The sequence below is a fragment of the Cydia fagiglandana genome, chromosome 19 (genome assembly GCF_963556715.1).
Source record: "Cydia fagiglandana chromosome 19, ilCydFagi1.1, whole genome shotgun sequence".
In the NCBI taxonomy this organism is placed as follows: domain Eukaryota; kingdom Metazoa; phylum Arthropoda; class Insecta; order Lepidoptera; family Tortricidae; genus Cydia; species Cydia fagiglandana.
In genome coordinates this window covers 1129858-1149223 of record NC_085950.1, presented here as the reverse complement: position 1 = coordinate 1149223, position 19366 = coordinate 1129858, and the positions used below count along the sequence as shown (strand labels likewise).

Sequence of the window (19366 nt, the reverse complement as noted above, 5' to 3'; positions counted from 1 at the left end):
ATGATATGATGAAGTTTAAATTTTCTTATTTCATGGCAGCGTGGCCACACTGAACCAGATCTGTTGCACCAGGCACGACCCGGAGCGAGGGTGCGAGATCCCTGAGTCGTCGACGCAAACCCACGAACAGTATGTTTGTTTCAGGTGAAGAGCTCCTAGTTAAGCCAGAATCGACGAATGCAGATGACACAAGTGATGAGACGTCGCGTAAGTACCAACTTGAATGGCAAACACAACCTGTAGTATTGGCAAGGCTTTTCTCATCGGCGAACCAAACTACGAATATGCCGGGACCGGGACTAAAGATTATAACATTAAAGATTCAAGAATAGGATCTTCGAAATAAAAGTAATCAAAATAAGATATATTTAATGACATACTGTGTACATTTTTGTAGATATTGCACTCCGGGCTTTAAGGTGATTGTGATCAGACATATTTTGATTTAAGAATCTTAGAATCCATTATGCGGTAAGTACTCCAACTTAAGTGCCTACCCATGTCGCCATACTCGATGTGTAGACAAATGAATTCTCAGCCTGGAGTCCGCTTGGCAACTAATCTCAATAATTGCCTAAGGCACTAGCTACATTTAACCTTCCAACTCATAGGAGAGACTAGACCTTACTGGGAGTAGTCCGGTTTCCTCACGATGTTTCCTTCGCCGTGTGCTGCATAAAAATACATTGTTTCAAGCATTCTTCTGTCTAAATACTTATACCAAACTCTATTGCGATAATCCAAGTTCGACAATGCGAGTTTTTAATACTACTGACTGGCCTGAAGTAGAATTGTTGTTGTAGTGGAGGAGCGGGCAGTCAAGTCGGACGCGGCGAGTGACGAGGACTGCGTGTCGGGTGAGTACTGCGAGACCACTATTCATTCCCACTAGTTACCACTAAGTTGTTACCAGTGGTAACTACTGGATAAAAAATCCCAGTAGGTACCTCCAAACCGAGTTGGTTGGTTGGTGGATTTTGTAAAGCTGGGCGTAATTGAAATGCGAGCGTGTGCTGGCTGGTCCGAGCAGACAGCCCATCCGAAGCGCTTTATAAGCTTGGTTTAGTAACAACCATATAAACCTGGTCTGTACTTATTTAGCCTGACTAAATTATGAATATTTAGTTCTGCGTCATATAAAAATAGAACGAAATGAAGTAGCTTAGCTATCAGTATTGGAATATTTATTAGTATTGGAATCAAACAAAATTTTGGTGGTAACTACTGGGTTTCTTGTACAGTAGTTACTAACGGTAAAAGGTGGGAATAAAATTGTCAGTTATTACCACTGGTAACAACGTAGTAGTAACTAGTTGGAATAGCCCCAACACTACGATGCTACTGCACATATTACGATACGAGCCACACTACATTATACTTACGTAAGTACGTACGTACGACTCATATTCATTATGGTATGTACCACCCATACTCGTGATTATATAGCGAGGATATTTTTAGATTGCATGTAGCGGAGATATGGGGCGTGACGAGAATGGATAGGATAAGGAATGAGTATATAAGAGGAAGCCTTATGGTAGCAAAAGTAAGGGCGAATCGCCTAGAGGAATGTAAGTCATGTGACGAGAAACGTATTACCAATGAATGTGGATGGAAGTACATAAGACAAATGGAAAACCGAGGAAAAGGTGGATGGACTGTGTGAGAGATGATATGATACGAACGCAAGTGAATGAACAGCACAGATGACGGGTGACAGAGAAGTCTGGAAGACAAAGACATGCTGCGCCGACCCAAAGCGAATGGGATAATGGCACGCGAAAGATTATGATGATGATGGTTGTGTTTGTTATAGCTCGGTTAAAATAATGATATATTTCGATGAAAATCCCAGACAAATGTCGAGATATTTGTTAAATAAATTATACGCGTTATCGGGGGGCACGGCAGTGCCCCCGCCAAGTCGAGCGCGAAGCAAACACTGCCGTACCATCCTTTACTGGAACCATTTCGCCGCATTTTCAGGCCCCTATTTGAGAACCTCTGGATAAGATCAGAACGCAGAAATTTTGGTCATCCAGTAAGCTATAATCACATACTTAAAATCCAAAATTTCAAGTCTGTAGGTCATTTAGTTCCGAAGTTCAGCGAAAGCAAAGTTTCGCATTTATGAAACTCACTCATGATCATCAGAATAGAACTAGTACTTCCCATAAACTCAGAGAGCTGAAATTTGGTACAGAGTTAGGGTTTAATGGCCACATAAAGGGAAAACCTAAAAATATTGCAATATCAGTCACGTTTTAAAGATCTATGAACTGCATAAGTAAGTTTGTAATCCCATATAAATATATGATATTACAAAGTTACTGTTGCAGTTCCTACAAATAGTAGGTAAAGGTACACTACGATGTACGATGTGAGTATGAATGAAGATATGTTTAGTTATGATATGTGTATATATAGTATGGGTATGAGTACCCGAAAAGAAGGACTGCCTACAAAAAGAGATGAGATCCCATCAAAAACATTACATGTAAAAAGGTGCAAGTCTCGCAACGCTTTTACTACAAAAAAGTTTTGAGATGTAATGTGAAACCAAGTCGGTTATTTTAATCAGTGCCAGGGGGTGTTAAAACCGTATCAATAAGATATCTTTAATTTGTAATACGTATAATGACTTGGCCATCGCACGGCTGCATAATGACAAAAGGATCATCGTCACCTATTAAAAATAATTCTAATTGAACATAACGCTAGCGCTAATTGCAGTTTGAGCATTACACATATTTACGAGTACGGTACGAGTAAAGCATTATGTGCGATTGCCAAGTCATTATATGATGATTAGTGACGGATTACTGATTATTATTTAATTATTAGATTTAATGAATGGGCAATACGAAAAACTGTTGCTACTGTACAAGAATCAGAACCGGAAAAAAAGAAAAGAAAGATTTGTAATAATAAAAAAACTACTCCTAAAAAGAAAAAAAATGTGTTAAATAAGAAAATCTTATAAAATAAATCAATATGCCCACGTTTCTACAAAAAGAAGTGAAATCCCACCAAAAACATTCTGTAAAAAACTAGCCAAGTCTCGATGGAGCTGCTTGTTTATCTCTAAAAAGTAATGAAATCTAGACAAAGTCGTGCCAAGTCTAAGGTTCCTTACTGCGATTTCTTTATTATTATAGTTAATGTTGTGTGACTTGGCCGTTGAAGGGTACACAAGGGTACAAAACCAGGTGCTCCATGACACCATTGCACCAATCTGCCATTGCACCAAAAAGAAGTGTTTGTTTCAGGCTCGCCCATACATAAGTATTATTGAAATACGCAGCTTTATCAAGCCTACAATTGACTGGTTATTGAATCAACGTTTTCCAAGTGGCAATTTTCCATCGTCAATGGGTAGCGGTTCTGGCGACAGATTGGTGCAATGGTGTCATGGAGCACCTGGTTTTGTACCCTTGTGTACCCTTCAACGGCCAAGTCACACAACATTAACTATAATAATAAAGAAATCGCAGTAAGGAACCTTAGACTTGGCACGACTTTGTCTAGATTTCATTACTTTTTAGAGATAAACAAGCAGCTCCATCGAGACTTGGCTAGTTTTTTACAGAATGTTTTTGGTGGGATAACACTTACAACATGTATGTATGTCTGGACATAGTACCTCAACTGCCCTGCTAGATGTTGTTGATGACATCCTGACTGAGATTGACTCTGGAAACGGAACAATTATGGTACTACTTGATTTTTCCCGTGCTTTTGACACAATTGACCATAACTTGTTAATCTCTAAACTTACCTACTACGGTTTCGATATGCTAGCACTTAAATGGTTCTCTAGCTATCTAAGTGGTCGCCTTCAAATAACAAAACTAAGCAATAAAAATGGTACCAGTAGGATTTCCGAATCTTCACTCGTCTCTCGTGGCGTTCCACAGGGTTCGATATTGGGTCCATTATTGTATATTCTATATAGCGCTGACATAGTAAATTCCATCCAAAATTGCCGATATCACATTTATGCCGATGACCTCCAAGTATATCTCCCACTTAAGCCAGACCAAATTTCCCACGCAGTAAATAGCATAAATGATGACTTGTCTCGATTAGTTCAATGGTCCAATAGAAACAGTTTATTTTTAAACCCCTTAAAATCTAAATTTCTCATATTAGGTTCTGAAAAGCAAAGGCGTCAAATTAAAAACTGTAATCCGATTATTAAAATAGGCTTTGACTGCATTGAACAAGTTCAAGAAGCTCGAAACTTGGGTGTACTTATGGATGGTAATTTAAGATTTCACAATCATGTTTTAGAAACGTCCAGAAGCTGTTTTTACCGACTCACAATATTGTACCGTATTCGTAAATATTTAAGTATCGATGTTCGAATTTATTTATGTGAATCTCTAATCCTCTCTAGACTTAACTACGCCGATACTGTCATAGGTGGTTGTTTGTTGGCCCAAACCAAGAAACTAATACAGCGCGTGCAGAATGCTTGTGCCCGATTCTGCTTTCACATACCACCAAGAACTCATGTGACACCTTTCCTAAATAGTAGTGATTTAATGAACATGGAGTCACGACGCGCACTGCATTTCGCTTGTTTACTTTTTGGTATTGTGAAGACTTTAACACCCCAATATTTAATAGCTAAGTTACAATTTTCTCAACGTCATGTCAGAGGTGCTAGTCGTCTTGCTTGTCCTCGGCACAATACATCAGCATTTCGTGGCAGTTTCAAGTACTCTGCCACGAAATGCTGGAACAATATACCACCACCTATACGCAATTCATCATCTGTTCATACATTTAAAATTAAGTACTAAAAACACATTCTGAATTTACAAAAAATGTTATAAAATTAAATGCCGATGCTACATCTCTTATGATTATCATTGTAGTACTTTTAAAAAAAAATTGTAAAATTGTTTTTGCTATTCTTAACGACGGTGTGATAGTTTGTCCAGCGCTTCAGTAAAGGTAATGCTGTAAAAATGTGGCTATATAATCATCTCTATTCCCACAAGTTCCTGTTTATGAAAGAATTGTAATTCTGTTTTATGCATCCAGCCATTATTATTTTATTTTATGCATTTCTTTTTGGTATTGTTTAATTTATTATTTTTATAAGTTCAAGGGTCCACTGAAAATCAGCGTCGTTGCACTAAGTGCTCCGACACATGCTGAGTGGTATCCCCTTTGAAACAACCAATTACACTAACCTATGTTACATGTTTGTCTGTATTAATTTTAAGATGTGTTGTTTCAAATAAATTATTTTCTATTCTATAACATGTTTAAATTGTTTTGTAAATGTGTGTTTCAGTGTGTTCGGAAGGCAATGCCGCCCGCGCCAGGGTACAGGTCGCGATGGCTTGTTCCGTGGTGCTCGAGCGCCTCCGCGGCGACGCGACTGTTCACAGTGGAGGCAAACCATACTACTGCGAGCACTGTGGCAAGCATTTCATGAACAAGTCTGTTTTACGAGAACACATTCAAAGCACCCACTCATTGACCGGTCAGAAACCATATGCTTGTGATTTTTGTAGTTCTACGTTTCAAACCGAATTTCTTGTGATAGAACACGAGAAAAGCCAACACGGTGTTACAAATTTCATATGTGCTGAATGTGAGTATGCAACAAGTTCCAAGAAAAGTTTGGTGACTCATTTAAAGAGTCACTCTTTGGAGAACAATTTTACTTGTAGTCACTGTAGTTACACAAGTTCTTGTAAAAGTGATTTACACAAACACCAAACAACACACATTGCTGGAAATCCTATTAAGTGTAGGGACTGTGGTTTCAAATGCAATGATGAATCAAAACTGCGACGTCACCAGAAGACGCACAACCGGAGGCACCAGAGAATACTCACTAGAAAAAAACCTTACAAATGTAGTCATTGCGACTACAAGTGCAGTGTTAGTTCTGATTTACGAATACACGAAAGGACACATACTGGGGCGAAGCCTTTTCAGTGTAGCTACTGTAACTATGAATGCAGTTATAAATCATACTTACAACAACATCTGATGATACATACTGGGGCGAAGCCATTTCAGTGTAGCCACTGTGATTACAAATGCAGTAGGAAGTCAGACTTACAAAGACACCTCATGATACATACTGGTGTAAAGCCATTTCAGTGTAGCCACTGTGATTACAAATGCAGTCATAAATCAAGCTTACAACAACACCTGATGAAACATATTGGGGCGAAGCCATTCCAGTGTAGCCACTGTGATTACAAATGCAGTCAGAAGTCAGACTTACAAAGACACCTGATGATACATACTGGGGCGAAGCCATTTCAGTGTAGCGACTGTGATTACAAATGCAGTAGGAAGTCAGACTTACTAAAACACCTGATGAGAGATAGTGGGACGAAGCCATTTCAGTGTAGGCACTGTAATTACAAATGCAGTCATAAATCAAGCTTACAACAACACCTGATGATTCACACTGTGGCGAAGACATTTCAGTGTAGCCACTGTGATTACAAAAGCAGTCGGAAGTTAAACTTACAACGACACCTGATGATACATACTAGGGCGAAGCCATTTCAATGTAACCACAGTGATTGCAAATGCAGTCATAAATCAAACTTACAACATCACCTGATGATACATACTGGGGCGAAGCCATTTCGGTGTAGCCACTGTGATTACAAATGCAGTAGGAAGTCAGACTTACAAAGACACCTCATGAAACATATTGGGGCGAAGCCATTCCAGTGTAGCCACTGTGATTACAAATGCAGTAGGAAGTCAGACTTACAAAGACACCTCATGATACATACTGGGGTGAAGCCATTTCAGTGTAGCCACTGTGATTACAAATGCAGTCATAAATCAAGCTTACAACAACACCTGATGAAACATATTGGGGCGAAGCCATTCCAGTGTAGCCACTGTGATTACAAATGCAGTAGGAAGTCAGACTTACAAAGACACCTGATGATACATACTGGGGCGAAGCCATTTCAGTGTAGCGACTGTGATTACAAATGCACTTATTTATCGAATTTAAAAGTACACCAGAGGATACACACTCGAGAAAAGGCTTTCATATGTAGTCATTGTGATTACAAATTCAGCGTTAAATCCAATCTGCGACGTCACCAGATGAAGCACGGGACGAATCTTAAAGAGCAATAATAGCGACTACAAGTGCAGCCTGAACAGCACCTGCGGAGACACCAGATGAGACGCGGAAGAGAACCCTTTTTATAGGGATCGTTCGCGGCGGAGGGTATGTCGCCTTTTGTCCTAAATCGGAAAGTTAAACCTGACATTGACACATCGCAATAAGCAGGGGGCTCCTGTGCTGCTCCTACAGTACAAACATAATGTACTTGTACAAATGTAATCACAGCAATTACGTGAGTCAATTTAAACATGTGTTAGTTTTAGAAATATACTTAATATTCAAATACAGTAGTAAAAGTGGTGAAGTATATTTATTTATTTAACCTTTATTGCACAAAAGAAAACCTTACAGTACGAAAGGCAGACTTAATGCCATAATGCATTTTCTACCAGTCAACCTTCAGGCAAAGCGGAGAGATTGTGGGCGGTGCTACTCTAACAATAACAACAAATATAAGTAATATAGGAAATAACAAACCATACATACATATAAATAAATATACATACTTATATTACATATAATATTATACAGGGTGTCCCTAGCCACTGGACAAAGCCGCGATGTACATATGCATTAGGGTATTTAGAACCAGTATACAAAGTATCTTAACAATCGGTATAGCGGTTACGAAGAAATTAAATAAATACGATTTTCACCTCAGCAGCTCGAACAAGGGTATTTTGCTTCTTAAAAACGGTGAGCAAAATGCGATTTTGCACACCGAGTGAGACAACATGACTTTCAAGTGACCTTTATAGTCAAATGTCATTTCAACATGCGGGGTCTAATACAAGTTCGAAATACTTGGGTTCTATTAGCTCTGTCCCTTTCACACTGTCAGAAAAAGAAACAGACAAAAAAAGTTCAAACGACGTTCAACGGTATATTGACGGTTTATAATAATAGACTCCTGAAAAACTTCAGAACGTATCGTTCCAAACCATGTACGAATTCTAAATACATAATTATTTTTTAATAAAAATAAAGTTTAAGATTTGATAAAAACCAATAAAAACAGTATAATATTTTAGGTATTTTATTGTACAATGAAAATAATGAACTCAAAAAATATACAGATTATCACGCAATAGTTATTTTTAATACAGTTGCTCAAAAAGTGCTACTTTACGTAGCTGTTTAGCGTGCGGAAAGTTGGTTATCTCGAACTAGTGCTTTTTACTTTTCCAATTTTTTTAAATTTATACTTGTTCCAATTCACGACTACTTATTGATGAGTGTTAATATTAGTTTCCTTTAAACGTCGTAATCAGCATAAAAACCTACCGTTAATGTAAGAATACGAAAAATATTACATATTTCATATTTAATTACTTACCTCTTCATCATTATAACACGTTTATTTTTTAATATTCAATATTGAAAATTCCGTTCTTAATAAGTTGACTGAATGGAACGGAATAGCTGTCAAACGCCCATAGATATAATATACTTAAAGACGACGTCTAACCGAGCTGTCACTGTTACCACTTTTGTTTAGTGTACGATTAACAATGTTTTTCTTATTTTTTCGCAACTGTATTAAAAAACGTCGTTCGATACACGTGCGGAAATGTCATTCTTCACTCGTCCCGAGTCTTGCCACTCGCCTGCGGCTCGTGGCAAGATATCTCGGTACTCGTGAAGTAATGACATACCTTCCGCACTAGCATCGAAATGTACCATTTTTTTACAAGGGGGCAAAGTTGTTGTTTAATCGCTTGTGCTAATATTGATCCCATCAAAAACATAAATGTAAAAAAGGAGAGCCAAGTTCAATACAAAAATTATGCTTGGCTATGGGGTTCGCCGCAAAAAGAATGGAGATCTAAATGAGTGCCAAGTTCTATGCAAAATCCAAATATGTATTTATAGGAACAAAATAACATTATAAACAAGTATTAAACTCTATTTCTTTGCTTTATTGGATACCTATAACAATTGCTGTTATTTTTAAAAAATGTGAGATCTTAAAGCAGGTTAGATTTGACTTGGCCAGTTTTCATTACATCAGTCATTTTATAAAGTTATTCAACATTATGTAATTCTGATAAAAACTGGCCAAGCCAAATCTAACCTACTTTAAGATCTCACATTTTTTAAAAATAACAGCAATTGTTATAGGTATCCAATAAAGCAAAGAAATAGAGTTTAATACTTGTTTATAATGTTATTTTGTTCCTATAAATACATATTTGGATTTTGCATAGAACTTGGCACTCATTTAGATCTCCATTCTTTTTGCGGCGAACCCCATAGCCAAGCATAATTTTTGTATTGAACTTGGCTCTCCTTTTTTACATTTATGTTTTTGATGGGATATCAATACTTTTTGTAAAAAAAACTAGGCAGGTATTGAGATTTAATGTTTTTTCTTGTGTTTCCGCTGCATGTTTTTTACTTCTGTTCTTTGTATTAATTATGTGGTGCCGCGCGCCGCCAACGACACACCGTTGGCCGGTTGTTTAGCGCGTATTACAGGTTTTTTGAATGGGGACCCTCCCTATTTTTTAACTTTTTTTATTTTTTTTTGTATTTTTTCCTACGCTTACATACAATTACCGAGCTGGATTCCAAATTTCATCCTTCTAGGTCATCTGGAAGTAGGTTAGGTTTAGGTACTATATGTCAGTCACAATAAAAAAGAAATTTGTATGGGGACCCCCCCTATTTATTAACTTTTTTTTGTTTTTAGATTTTTTCCTACGCTTACACACAATAACCGAGCTGGATTCCAAATTTCATCCTTCTAGGTCATCTGGAAGTAGGTTAGGTTTAGGTACTTATATGTCAGTCACAATAAAAAATGTTTTTTTTGTATGGGGACCCCCCCTATTTTATAACTTTTTTTTATTTTTAGATTTTTTCCTACGCTTTCACACAATAACTGAGCTGGATTCCAAATTTCATCCTTCTAGGTCATCTGGAAGTAGGTTAGGTTTAGGTACTTATATGTCAGTCACAATAAAAAATGGTTTTTTTGTATGGGGACCCCCCCTATTTTATAACTTTTTTTAATTTTTAGATTTTTTCCTACGTTTTCACACAAAAACTGAGCTGGATTCCAAATTTCATCCTTCTAGGTCATCTGGAAGTAGGTTAGGTTTAGGTACTATAGGTATGTCAGTCAGTCTTAAAATTTACGACTTTTTGACCTTCATATCTTTATAACCGTTTGAGCTAGCTTCATGAAATTTGGGCTTCTAGATGTCCTTATGGATATAATTAAACACACGTAGTTTTATGTGTTTACGTTAAAGATGTTTTGAGTTATAGAAGGGTCAAAAGTGGCACCAAGTGGTTCGTGTAATATTACACTTGGCGCTGGCTAGCCAGTTCCTTTGCTTGAACTTGGCTTGACACGCTGCCGCGTGTCTAGATGCCCGAGCAAGCAAAAGATTCAAAAATTGAACCTCGAGCGTAGTGAGTGGTTCGAAAAATGGAATCTTGAGCGTTGCGAGGGTTTCAAAGCACGAAGGTTAAACAAAATTTGCCCCCGAGTGAAACACAAAATTTTTCACCACACCAACCCGAAGCAAATAGGTATTAAATGTAAAATATCAAACAAAATCAAACCAAATCAAATCCAAATTAATGTTATCAAATATTTATCATCCAAAATCATCATTTAAAAGTCAATTCTACCAGCAAACATAAGAAAACAACTCAAAATTTGCATTTGATTACTTTGCCTCACTCAATACTGTTCATTTTACTATGGAAAGGCGTCGCTGTCATTGTCAATTGCCATGGAAAATGAACAGTATTGCAGCTGCAGTTGGAAATGGAATGTCACTTTAAGCCTTTCCGAGCTGGTGTGGTGAAAAATTAATTATTTACTTTTAAGAATTTCTACTATAGTTGACAAATAGTACGTATCCGCAATTCGGACCGTATCTTACAAAGTTTTTATTTACAAAAATAAGTTGTCTATTGAAGTGTCAGTTGATGTTCGTTATTTCCATATTATTTTACTGAATTTATTATTACGTTTTGTTTTTGTGTTCGATTGCGGTAATTAAACTTAATTGTTTGTATCATCATCATCTCAGCCAATATACGTCCCACTGCTGGGCACAGGCCTCCTCTCGATCGCGGGAGGGCTTGGGCTATTGTCCCCACGCTAGCCCAATGCGGATTGGGGACTTCACATACACCATTGAATTTCTTCGCAGATGTATGCAGGTTTCCTCACGATGTTTTCCTTCACCGAAAAGTGTATATCTTAAGAAAACATGAGTGCAGGTATTAAGTTATGTTATTTTCCAAGTTGTCTAATAGGTATGTTCTCACTGCTCAGGTAAAAGCTTTTGTGTACTACACGAGATCAAAGTTATTTACATCTCGTGTGCTTTTGAGTCCCTTACTACGCTCAAGATTCTGACTAAAAAAATATTATAGAATCTTTCGCTTGCACGGGACTCAAAATAAGCACTCGAAGAAATATCAAACGTTGATCTCTTGTTGTACAAATAACTATTTTTTAACTTTAGAGCAATCTGTATGTTTTAGTAGCTCCTGAGGTAATAAATAGTACGAAACCTTCTTCGACCGTTTTGATTATCTTTTTTTATTTATGATATTAAGTATTAACAAGATTCTGACTTTTGACAAATGTCATCATTGCCGCACATTTTCAAACAAATTGTCAAAAGCACTGCCAATAATTAATACAGAATGATTATTTTTGTCGTCGCTTATTGGAGATAACTTTTGTTTGAAAATTTATTTTTTTATCTTTTGTTCTAATTAAAAAAATATTACCGTCAGAGAATTTCTGAGAAGTAACTAGAGATGTACCGGATATCCGGTTACTATCCGGTATCCGGCCTATCCGGCATATATTTTACTATCCGGCCGGATACCGGATAGTGACCTGCTATCCGGCCGGATACCGGATAGTAACATTGCTTGATTTCGAAGTAAACAAATTGGGTTTAAAAAACAGACACGGTCATAATCGTACTTGTTTATTATTTTAAAACAATTTATTCATTCCACTGACTTGCACGCGCACTCATTTCGAACCTAGAAATGACTCCGTGCGAACGTTTACTAGGAAACAGGTCAAACCTGCAGAATGCGCACCTGAAAAACCGAAATGTAGATATAGTTCCGCCGGCCGGATACCGGATATTCGGCCAGTGTACAGGCCGGATATCCGGTATCCGGCCAAACAACTATCCGTTGCATCTCTAGAAGTAACCCTACGTGGGATTTCAGGTTTCCCCAAAAAATAAAACTATCAACCGGGACGTATCTTATGCTAAAAGGGGGGGGGGGGGGTAGCGTCAGGGGGATGGCATGGGACACTAGTGTGCGTAAAGCACCACACCCAAAGGTATCATCATACTACATTCATCAAATACTAGCTAAACTTTGTTTTTGAAAAAACACAATTTGACCGAATCAATGTTTCACAACCGAATGTCAAGCATGGCAGTAGAGTAGACAGGTATTGTACATAGTTTGGATTTGATTCCATTCCAAGTATTATAACAAATCAAATTAATAAATAATGTTCAGAAAATATTTTATTTTAATTTAGGCTTAGAGATGGTCAGGGGGGCGCTGTAAGCCTTCAGTAAGAAGTGCATATACTTGGAAAAATTCCACCTTTGCCGCCATGGCCCGGTGGCCGAATGGCACAGGCACCTGCCGCGAAAGCATAGGATGCTGGTTCGATTCCAGCCTGGGGCATTGGAGGTCTTGGTCACTTTTTCTTAGTATATGACGTTTATTTCAGTTTATTTCACTGTCCGTCTGTCTGTCACCAGGCTGTATCTCATGAACAGTGGTAGCTAGACAGTTGAAATTTTCAGAAATGATATACAGTAAAACCTGGATAATTGCAATCTAAAGGGACCGGCAACTTTTTGTCAATTAACCAGGTTTTTCATTTAAGCAGGTCGTGCCAATTAACGAGGTTCATAAAATCGCTTTGTCAATTATAGAGGTTTTCATTAATAGAGGTTGCGTTCTGACAAATTTCTTTTATGGAGGTGCAAATAACCTTTGAAAGTAGATTTACAAGCTTACGTTCTGGGTTTCTGGTCTATATTATATAACTTCCACTTTTACACTACCTACATTAATACTTTATTTTCTTATTAATCATTTGGGTTTTTAAAAAATCCTTGAATTGTAGAAGAAAGTTTTATTGGAATGCAAAAAGCATGCTTTGTTTTTGATTTAATCAAAACCATTTCGCCTACTACAGGCTGTGATAGATATAGATACCCAATAAATAAATTGAATTCTGGATGAAGATTTAAAATAAACTGATCACTCCTATTAAAATATTGTTTCTGCTCTCTAAAACTACATTATTTCAATTGCAGAGGTAATAATTAAGACTCGTTTCAATAATAGCCTCCAAAGGCCCAATGTCCTACGTATAGTACTTAATCATTTCGTTGAAATTTAAACCATATTAAAATTGGAATAGAGTTGCAATTGTTTTGATTCGTTCAAATTCCAAACAAAATAAAATCAACTCTATTCCCTGCTTTATAGATTCAAATTTCAGTGACAAATTTTGGATTTTTTATTTGTTTGGCTGGGCCTTAGGAGGATAGAGGTAATAAAAAGCTAAAACAACAGATTTTTTTAGCACAGTATCAATTATAGAGGTCTTAGTTACGATGTGGTCAATTACGGAGGCAAAATTACGAAAAGCACTAAAATCTAAATTGCAATTATAGAGGTTCAAAAATTTCAATTATAGAGGCCTTTTGGTCTCAAGGGACCGGGACCGGACCTTTGGTTGCAATTATTGAGGTTTCCCATTTATCCAGGTGCCAATAACCAGGTTTCACTGTATTTCTGTTGCCGCTATTACAACAAATACCAAAAAAGTATGGATGGAACCCTCGCCTCGGTGGGCGAGTCCGACTTGCACTTATCAAGTTTTTTTTTGTAAGCGGATTAATATTAACGGACAGGCTGAAAATGGTATAAATTAAAAAATTCTATACTTTCATTTTGGGCAGTGCCATGATGGGTACAAGAAATTTGGGTTCCCTCTTTTGAGTTTGGGTAGTGGGTTACGTTAGAGCTACGTACGACCCTTACAGAACCAAAATGCAACAAGAAAGCAGGTTAAGTTAGGTTATAACTACGGCCTTTATAGAACCGATCTGCGACCAGAAAAGTGGGTTAGGTTAGGACTATGGTCCTCATAGAACCAAACCGCAACCAGAAGTTGATTAGGTTAGGTTAGAACTGCGACCCTCACAGAACCGAACTGCTACCAGAAAAGTTGTTAGGTTATTTAATTACATATCATTGTTTTTAAATTTTAAGTTTCCGGAGATGAGATAGGTATGTAACCGCCTTGATGAAGGTTTAAAGTCTTAAAGTAAATAATTACTCAATTCAAAATGAGTAGTATTATTATTTATTTTACCCGAGCGAAGCCGGGTTCTCATCTAGTTTATTTTATTTCTTATCACTAATAAATAACAGATGACTGTGTATATTTCTTATACCGTATCTCGCACTATAGAGAATGAGACAAAGCATAATTGAGTCGTTATACCAGTCATATCTCCGCTCCTTCTGCGTTGCTGCTGTGTGGGGGCTCCATGAGTATATAAGTAGTGTGAGCGCGGCGCAGTACTGGTGTCTACTCTGTGGCGCCGCTCGACGACATGTCGCCGACGTGACAGCCCGGGACGGTCGAGAGAGAGGGCGCTATGCGACAGCGAGTGTGTAGGAATGGTAAGGAAAGGAAGTAGAATAGAATAATACTCTTTATTCAAAGATACATATCAATTCATTTTAATTTAATTCTAGTAATCATAGTGGAATACAAAGTCACTCTTTATATTTTCTAACACGCATCAGCCTCCAGTCGCAGTGGACACCGCGACCTTCGTTTGTGTAGATATTCCCATCTCTGTCACACCAGTATTACAAGAGCGAGAGATACATATGCAGATCTCATTGTACAAGAAGGTGTGGGTTGATGTTCTCACGCTCGCCCTTTCAGTTACTATAACATGCAGGTTCCTCAAACATGTTTTCAGTTGGTAAGTACTTGACATGAGCAAAATTATCTCGGATTAAATCCTTTACAAAATGGTATCTAATATCAATGTGCTTACTTCTCTTATGACAATATTCCTTAGACTCTAGGAGCTTATGTGCACTTTGATTATCATTATAAATTACAATATCAATATTTTTATTTGTAAGCTCAGAAATTAAATTTTTAATAAAACATAATTCTTTACATACATCCCCAATTGATAGGTATTCTGCTTCAGTAGATGAAAGAGCTACACATTTTTGTTTCCTAGATTCCCAACCTACAGTAGAAGCACCCAGTTTCACAATAAAACCACTATAGGACTTACGGTCCACCAGATTGTTTCCATAGTCTGCGTCTGCATATGCATTAATTTTTAAGTCATTACTCCTATAAAAATATAGTGAATGATTTAAAGTACCTGCTAAATATCTAAGGACGCGCTTGGCTGCTAACCAGTGACTCTTATCAAAAGCATGGTTAAATTGACTTAACTGACTGCAAGCAAAGGCTATATCAGGTCGAGTACATACTGAGAGATACATTAAACTGCCTAACAACTCTCTATAACGAAACACTTCATTATCAAGCAGAGTTGTAGTAGTCGATTCACTTTTATCTAATTTACAATTCAACATCATGGGTGTACTTACAGGCTTACATTTTTCCATACCAAAACGTATTAATAATAGTTTAATATATTCTGTTTGATTCAATTTTAAAATGCCTTTCGCTCTGTCACGAACAACACTTATACCTAAACAATTATTGAGATCTCCAAGATCTTTTACATTGTATTCCTTTTGCAATAAGTTAAGTAATGAAGTTGCACATTCATGGTCCTGTGTAAACACATAAAAATCATCTACATATAATGCTATTATCGATAGCTTATTATTGGACCTTTTTACATACACACACGGCTCACAGTGGCTTTGCACATAGCCATTATTAACTAATAATTTATTTACACATAAGTTCCACATTCGACTAGCTTGTTTCAACCCATACAGGCTTTTATTTAATAAACAAACCTTATTTGGGTCAGAAATGAAACCTTCGGGTTGCTCCATATAAATTGTTTCGTCCAGTTTACTATTTAAAAACGCATTAGTCACGTCAATGTGCTTTATGTCCATGTCAAGATCATTCGCCAATGAGAATAAAATTCTCATGGTAGAATGTCTTACGACAGGAGCAAAAACATCATTGTAGTCTTCGCCTTTTCTTTGAGAAAGACCACGAGCAACTAATAACCGAGCTTTATATTTATCTTTTCCCGAAGCTTCACTTTTGACCTTGTATACCCATTTACATTTTACAATATTTGTATGTTTTGGTCGGTCTACTAGCCGCCAAACATTGTTGTTAATGAGAGCATTATATTCTTTCTGCATTGCAGCTTTCCAATTATCACAGTTATCAGATGCCATTGCTTCATAATAGAAAAGGGGCTCGGGCTCAACATGAGCCGTAAGGGATAGATCGTAATCACCATACCTTTCGGGCATGACACCCCGTGTACTTCTGATGGGACGTCCCGTGCTAGGCTGAGCGATGACGTCGTGCTCAGATGCTGGCAACTGCTCCTCGGACTCCTCACCATCGCTGCACGACTGGTACTGGTGGTCAGGCGGGCTCATGGCCCACTCTGGATCCTCAGCACTGCGCTCTGGTGGCACCACTGCCACATGCTGCTCCCCGCCATCGCTAGATGAAGCTGGCTCTGCATTCAGGGGCTCGACCTGCTCCTCGGTGGCCTCATCACCAGTGCAGGGCTCCGACACTGAAGTTTCTGAAACATTATAATGCTCGGATGAGTCATAGGGTACAATATCATTGTTATTGTGCACTATTTCTTTATTCAAATTGTTATCATCATGGGAGATCTCATTATTTAAAACATTGTCATAGATTAAAACATTATCATTATTTAAAATATTATCATTATTTAAAATATTATTATTCATATTAGAATTATTTATCACAGTTTCAATAAAATGAACAGATCTCGCCTTGATAACTTTAGTAGGATTTTTGGGATCAATTAGTCTATACCCTTTAGATTCCTCACAATAGCCCACAAAGATACACTCTTTGGACTTTTCACTAAATTTGGAACGTTTACAATCAGGTATATGGCAGAAGGCTTTGCATCCAAATACCCTTAAGTGGCTCAGGTCCACCTTGGATCCTGACCAGAGTTCCTCCGGAGTGGCACCAGGCACAGCGGCAGTTGGTGACCTATTTTTAATATATATCGCTGTCATGACAGCCTCACCCCAATACCGCACGCCTAAGCCAGAATCTATCAGCATGCACCGTGCCTTGGTGACCAGGGTCTGATTAAGACGCTCCGAGACACCGTTTTGGCTAGGGCTGTAAGGTATAGTTATTTGATGAACAATCCCACAATCAGCTAAATACTTATCAAACCTACTATTACAATATTCACCTCCCCCGTCAGATCTCAAACATAAGATCTTATGGCCTGTCTGTCTCTCTACTAAATTTTTAAATTCAATAAATTTGCTCATAACTTCACTTTTATATTTTAATAAATAGCCATATGTTTTTCGACTAAAATCATCTGTAAAAGTCACTAAGTAACGTGAACCACCCCAAGTTGACTGTTCCATAGGACCACAAACATCAGAATGTATTAATGCAAGCAATTTTTGTGCCCTCCTAGCTTTACCTTTAGGAAAACTTTTAACCTTTTGCTTCCCCTTAATACAAGTCTCACAATCCCTTAGCTCACAATCTTTAACAGAAGAATTTAAGCCATAGGACATATTAAGAAGTTCACACATACCTGCTTTGCTCAAATGTGACAGCCGTTTATGCCAAATGTGCGCAGGCACATCAGAGGTTGTGTGAGCACATTTATGCTCCCTCGTGGCATCCACGGCAGCACAAGAAGTGGACTCCTCGCTTGTAGGGTTGTGGTGACTCTGCACACATGTTGAGGCATTCTTGTTCTGTGGATTGAAGTTACTTACACAATCTAACACATAAACACCTTTACTACCAGAAGCAGTGGCTAAACATTGCTGCAAATTGTTAAAAATATAACACTTCTCCTCTTTAAATACAACTGTGTGGCCTTTCTAGGTTAATTTACGTACAGACAACAAATTAAATGCAATTTGGGGGACATACATTACATTCTCAAGTGTTCTAACAACATTATTTTCTAAAATGACTTCTACAGTTCCTAAACCTTTGCATTGCAAAGTTTCCTCATTTGCTACAGTTACAACACAGCTAAAACTTTTGTCAAGTGTCTTAAAATAATGTTCATGCTTACACATTGAGTTGGTGCACCCAGAGTCCACAATCCAGTCATCGGAGCTTTGCGCGGCAAGAGCGAACACTGATAAACCATGTTGAACACTATCACCGTTTTTCTTGTCTCTCTTTAGCTTGAAACACTTTGACTTATGGTGATTTGGCTTCTTACAGTAGCTGCAGATTATTTTCTTTGTACCAGTTTTACTGAATAATGCTGCATTCGCCTTGTCGCTGTCATTAGTGGTGCGTCTAAACTCCTCCTGTAGTAGCCGGGCTCGAACCATCTCGCTTGTTAAGGTGCTTGACAAGTTTGCAGCTTCTAGACTGGATACCAGAACGTCATACTCCTGTGGCAGCCCGGAGAGAAGTAGCTCGGCAACTTCAGCATCTTCTATCTTGCGACCGATGTCATCTAACTTTTGGACGAACGTGGTCACGGCCTCAATATTGCATTGAGCCATAATCCGTGTAGCTTGCTCGGTGTAACTGCCTCAGCAGCACGACCCTTCTGTAGAGGCCTTTGTCTTCGAATATCTGTTGTAGGTTAGACCATGCTTTCTTAGCTGTATCTGCTGCCCTCAAGTGCTGTATACAGTGTGGTCTTACCGAAAGACAAATTCGTGCCAGGGCGCGCTGATCCTTTGTTGTGTCTGCCTCGGTGCCTTCTACCGCAGGCCACAAACCTTCCATGATCAATGCGTGCCGCATGCAAAATTTCCAATTCAAATAATTATTCACTCCGTCCAGTTTCTCGAACGAGAACGTAGCGTGAGGCAATCGCTCATTCTCGCTTGTGGTAGCCGCCGCCATGTTGACTATAGGTTAGGTGAGGTTATGTTACCATGCGCCGTGGCGAATCGTCGTCTTCTTGTTCTCGACGATTTACGCTGGGTCCGGAACCTGAGAGACCT

At 38.1% G+C, this 19366-nt stretch overlaps 1 protein-coding gene across 1 annotated transcript; it reads right to left on the bottom strand.

Annotated features, from left to right (window-relative positions):
• Positions 1-5304: 5304 nt before the first annotated feature.
• Positions 5305-18579, bottom strand: LOC134674157 (uncharacterized). The gene is made up of 5 exons (XM_063532213.1): positions 18472-18579; positions 17977-18142; positions 16419-16956; positions 15490-15551; positions 5305-5432 (listed from the first exon to the last, which is right to left on the bottom strand). The coding sequence occupies exons 1-5, from the start codon at positions 18547-18549 to the stop codon at positions 5305-5307; spliced, it is 972 nt and encodes a 323-aa protein (XP_063388283.1). The 5' UTR covers positions 18550-18579.
• Positions 18580-19366: the final 787 nt, after the last annotated feature.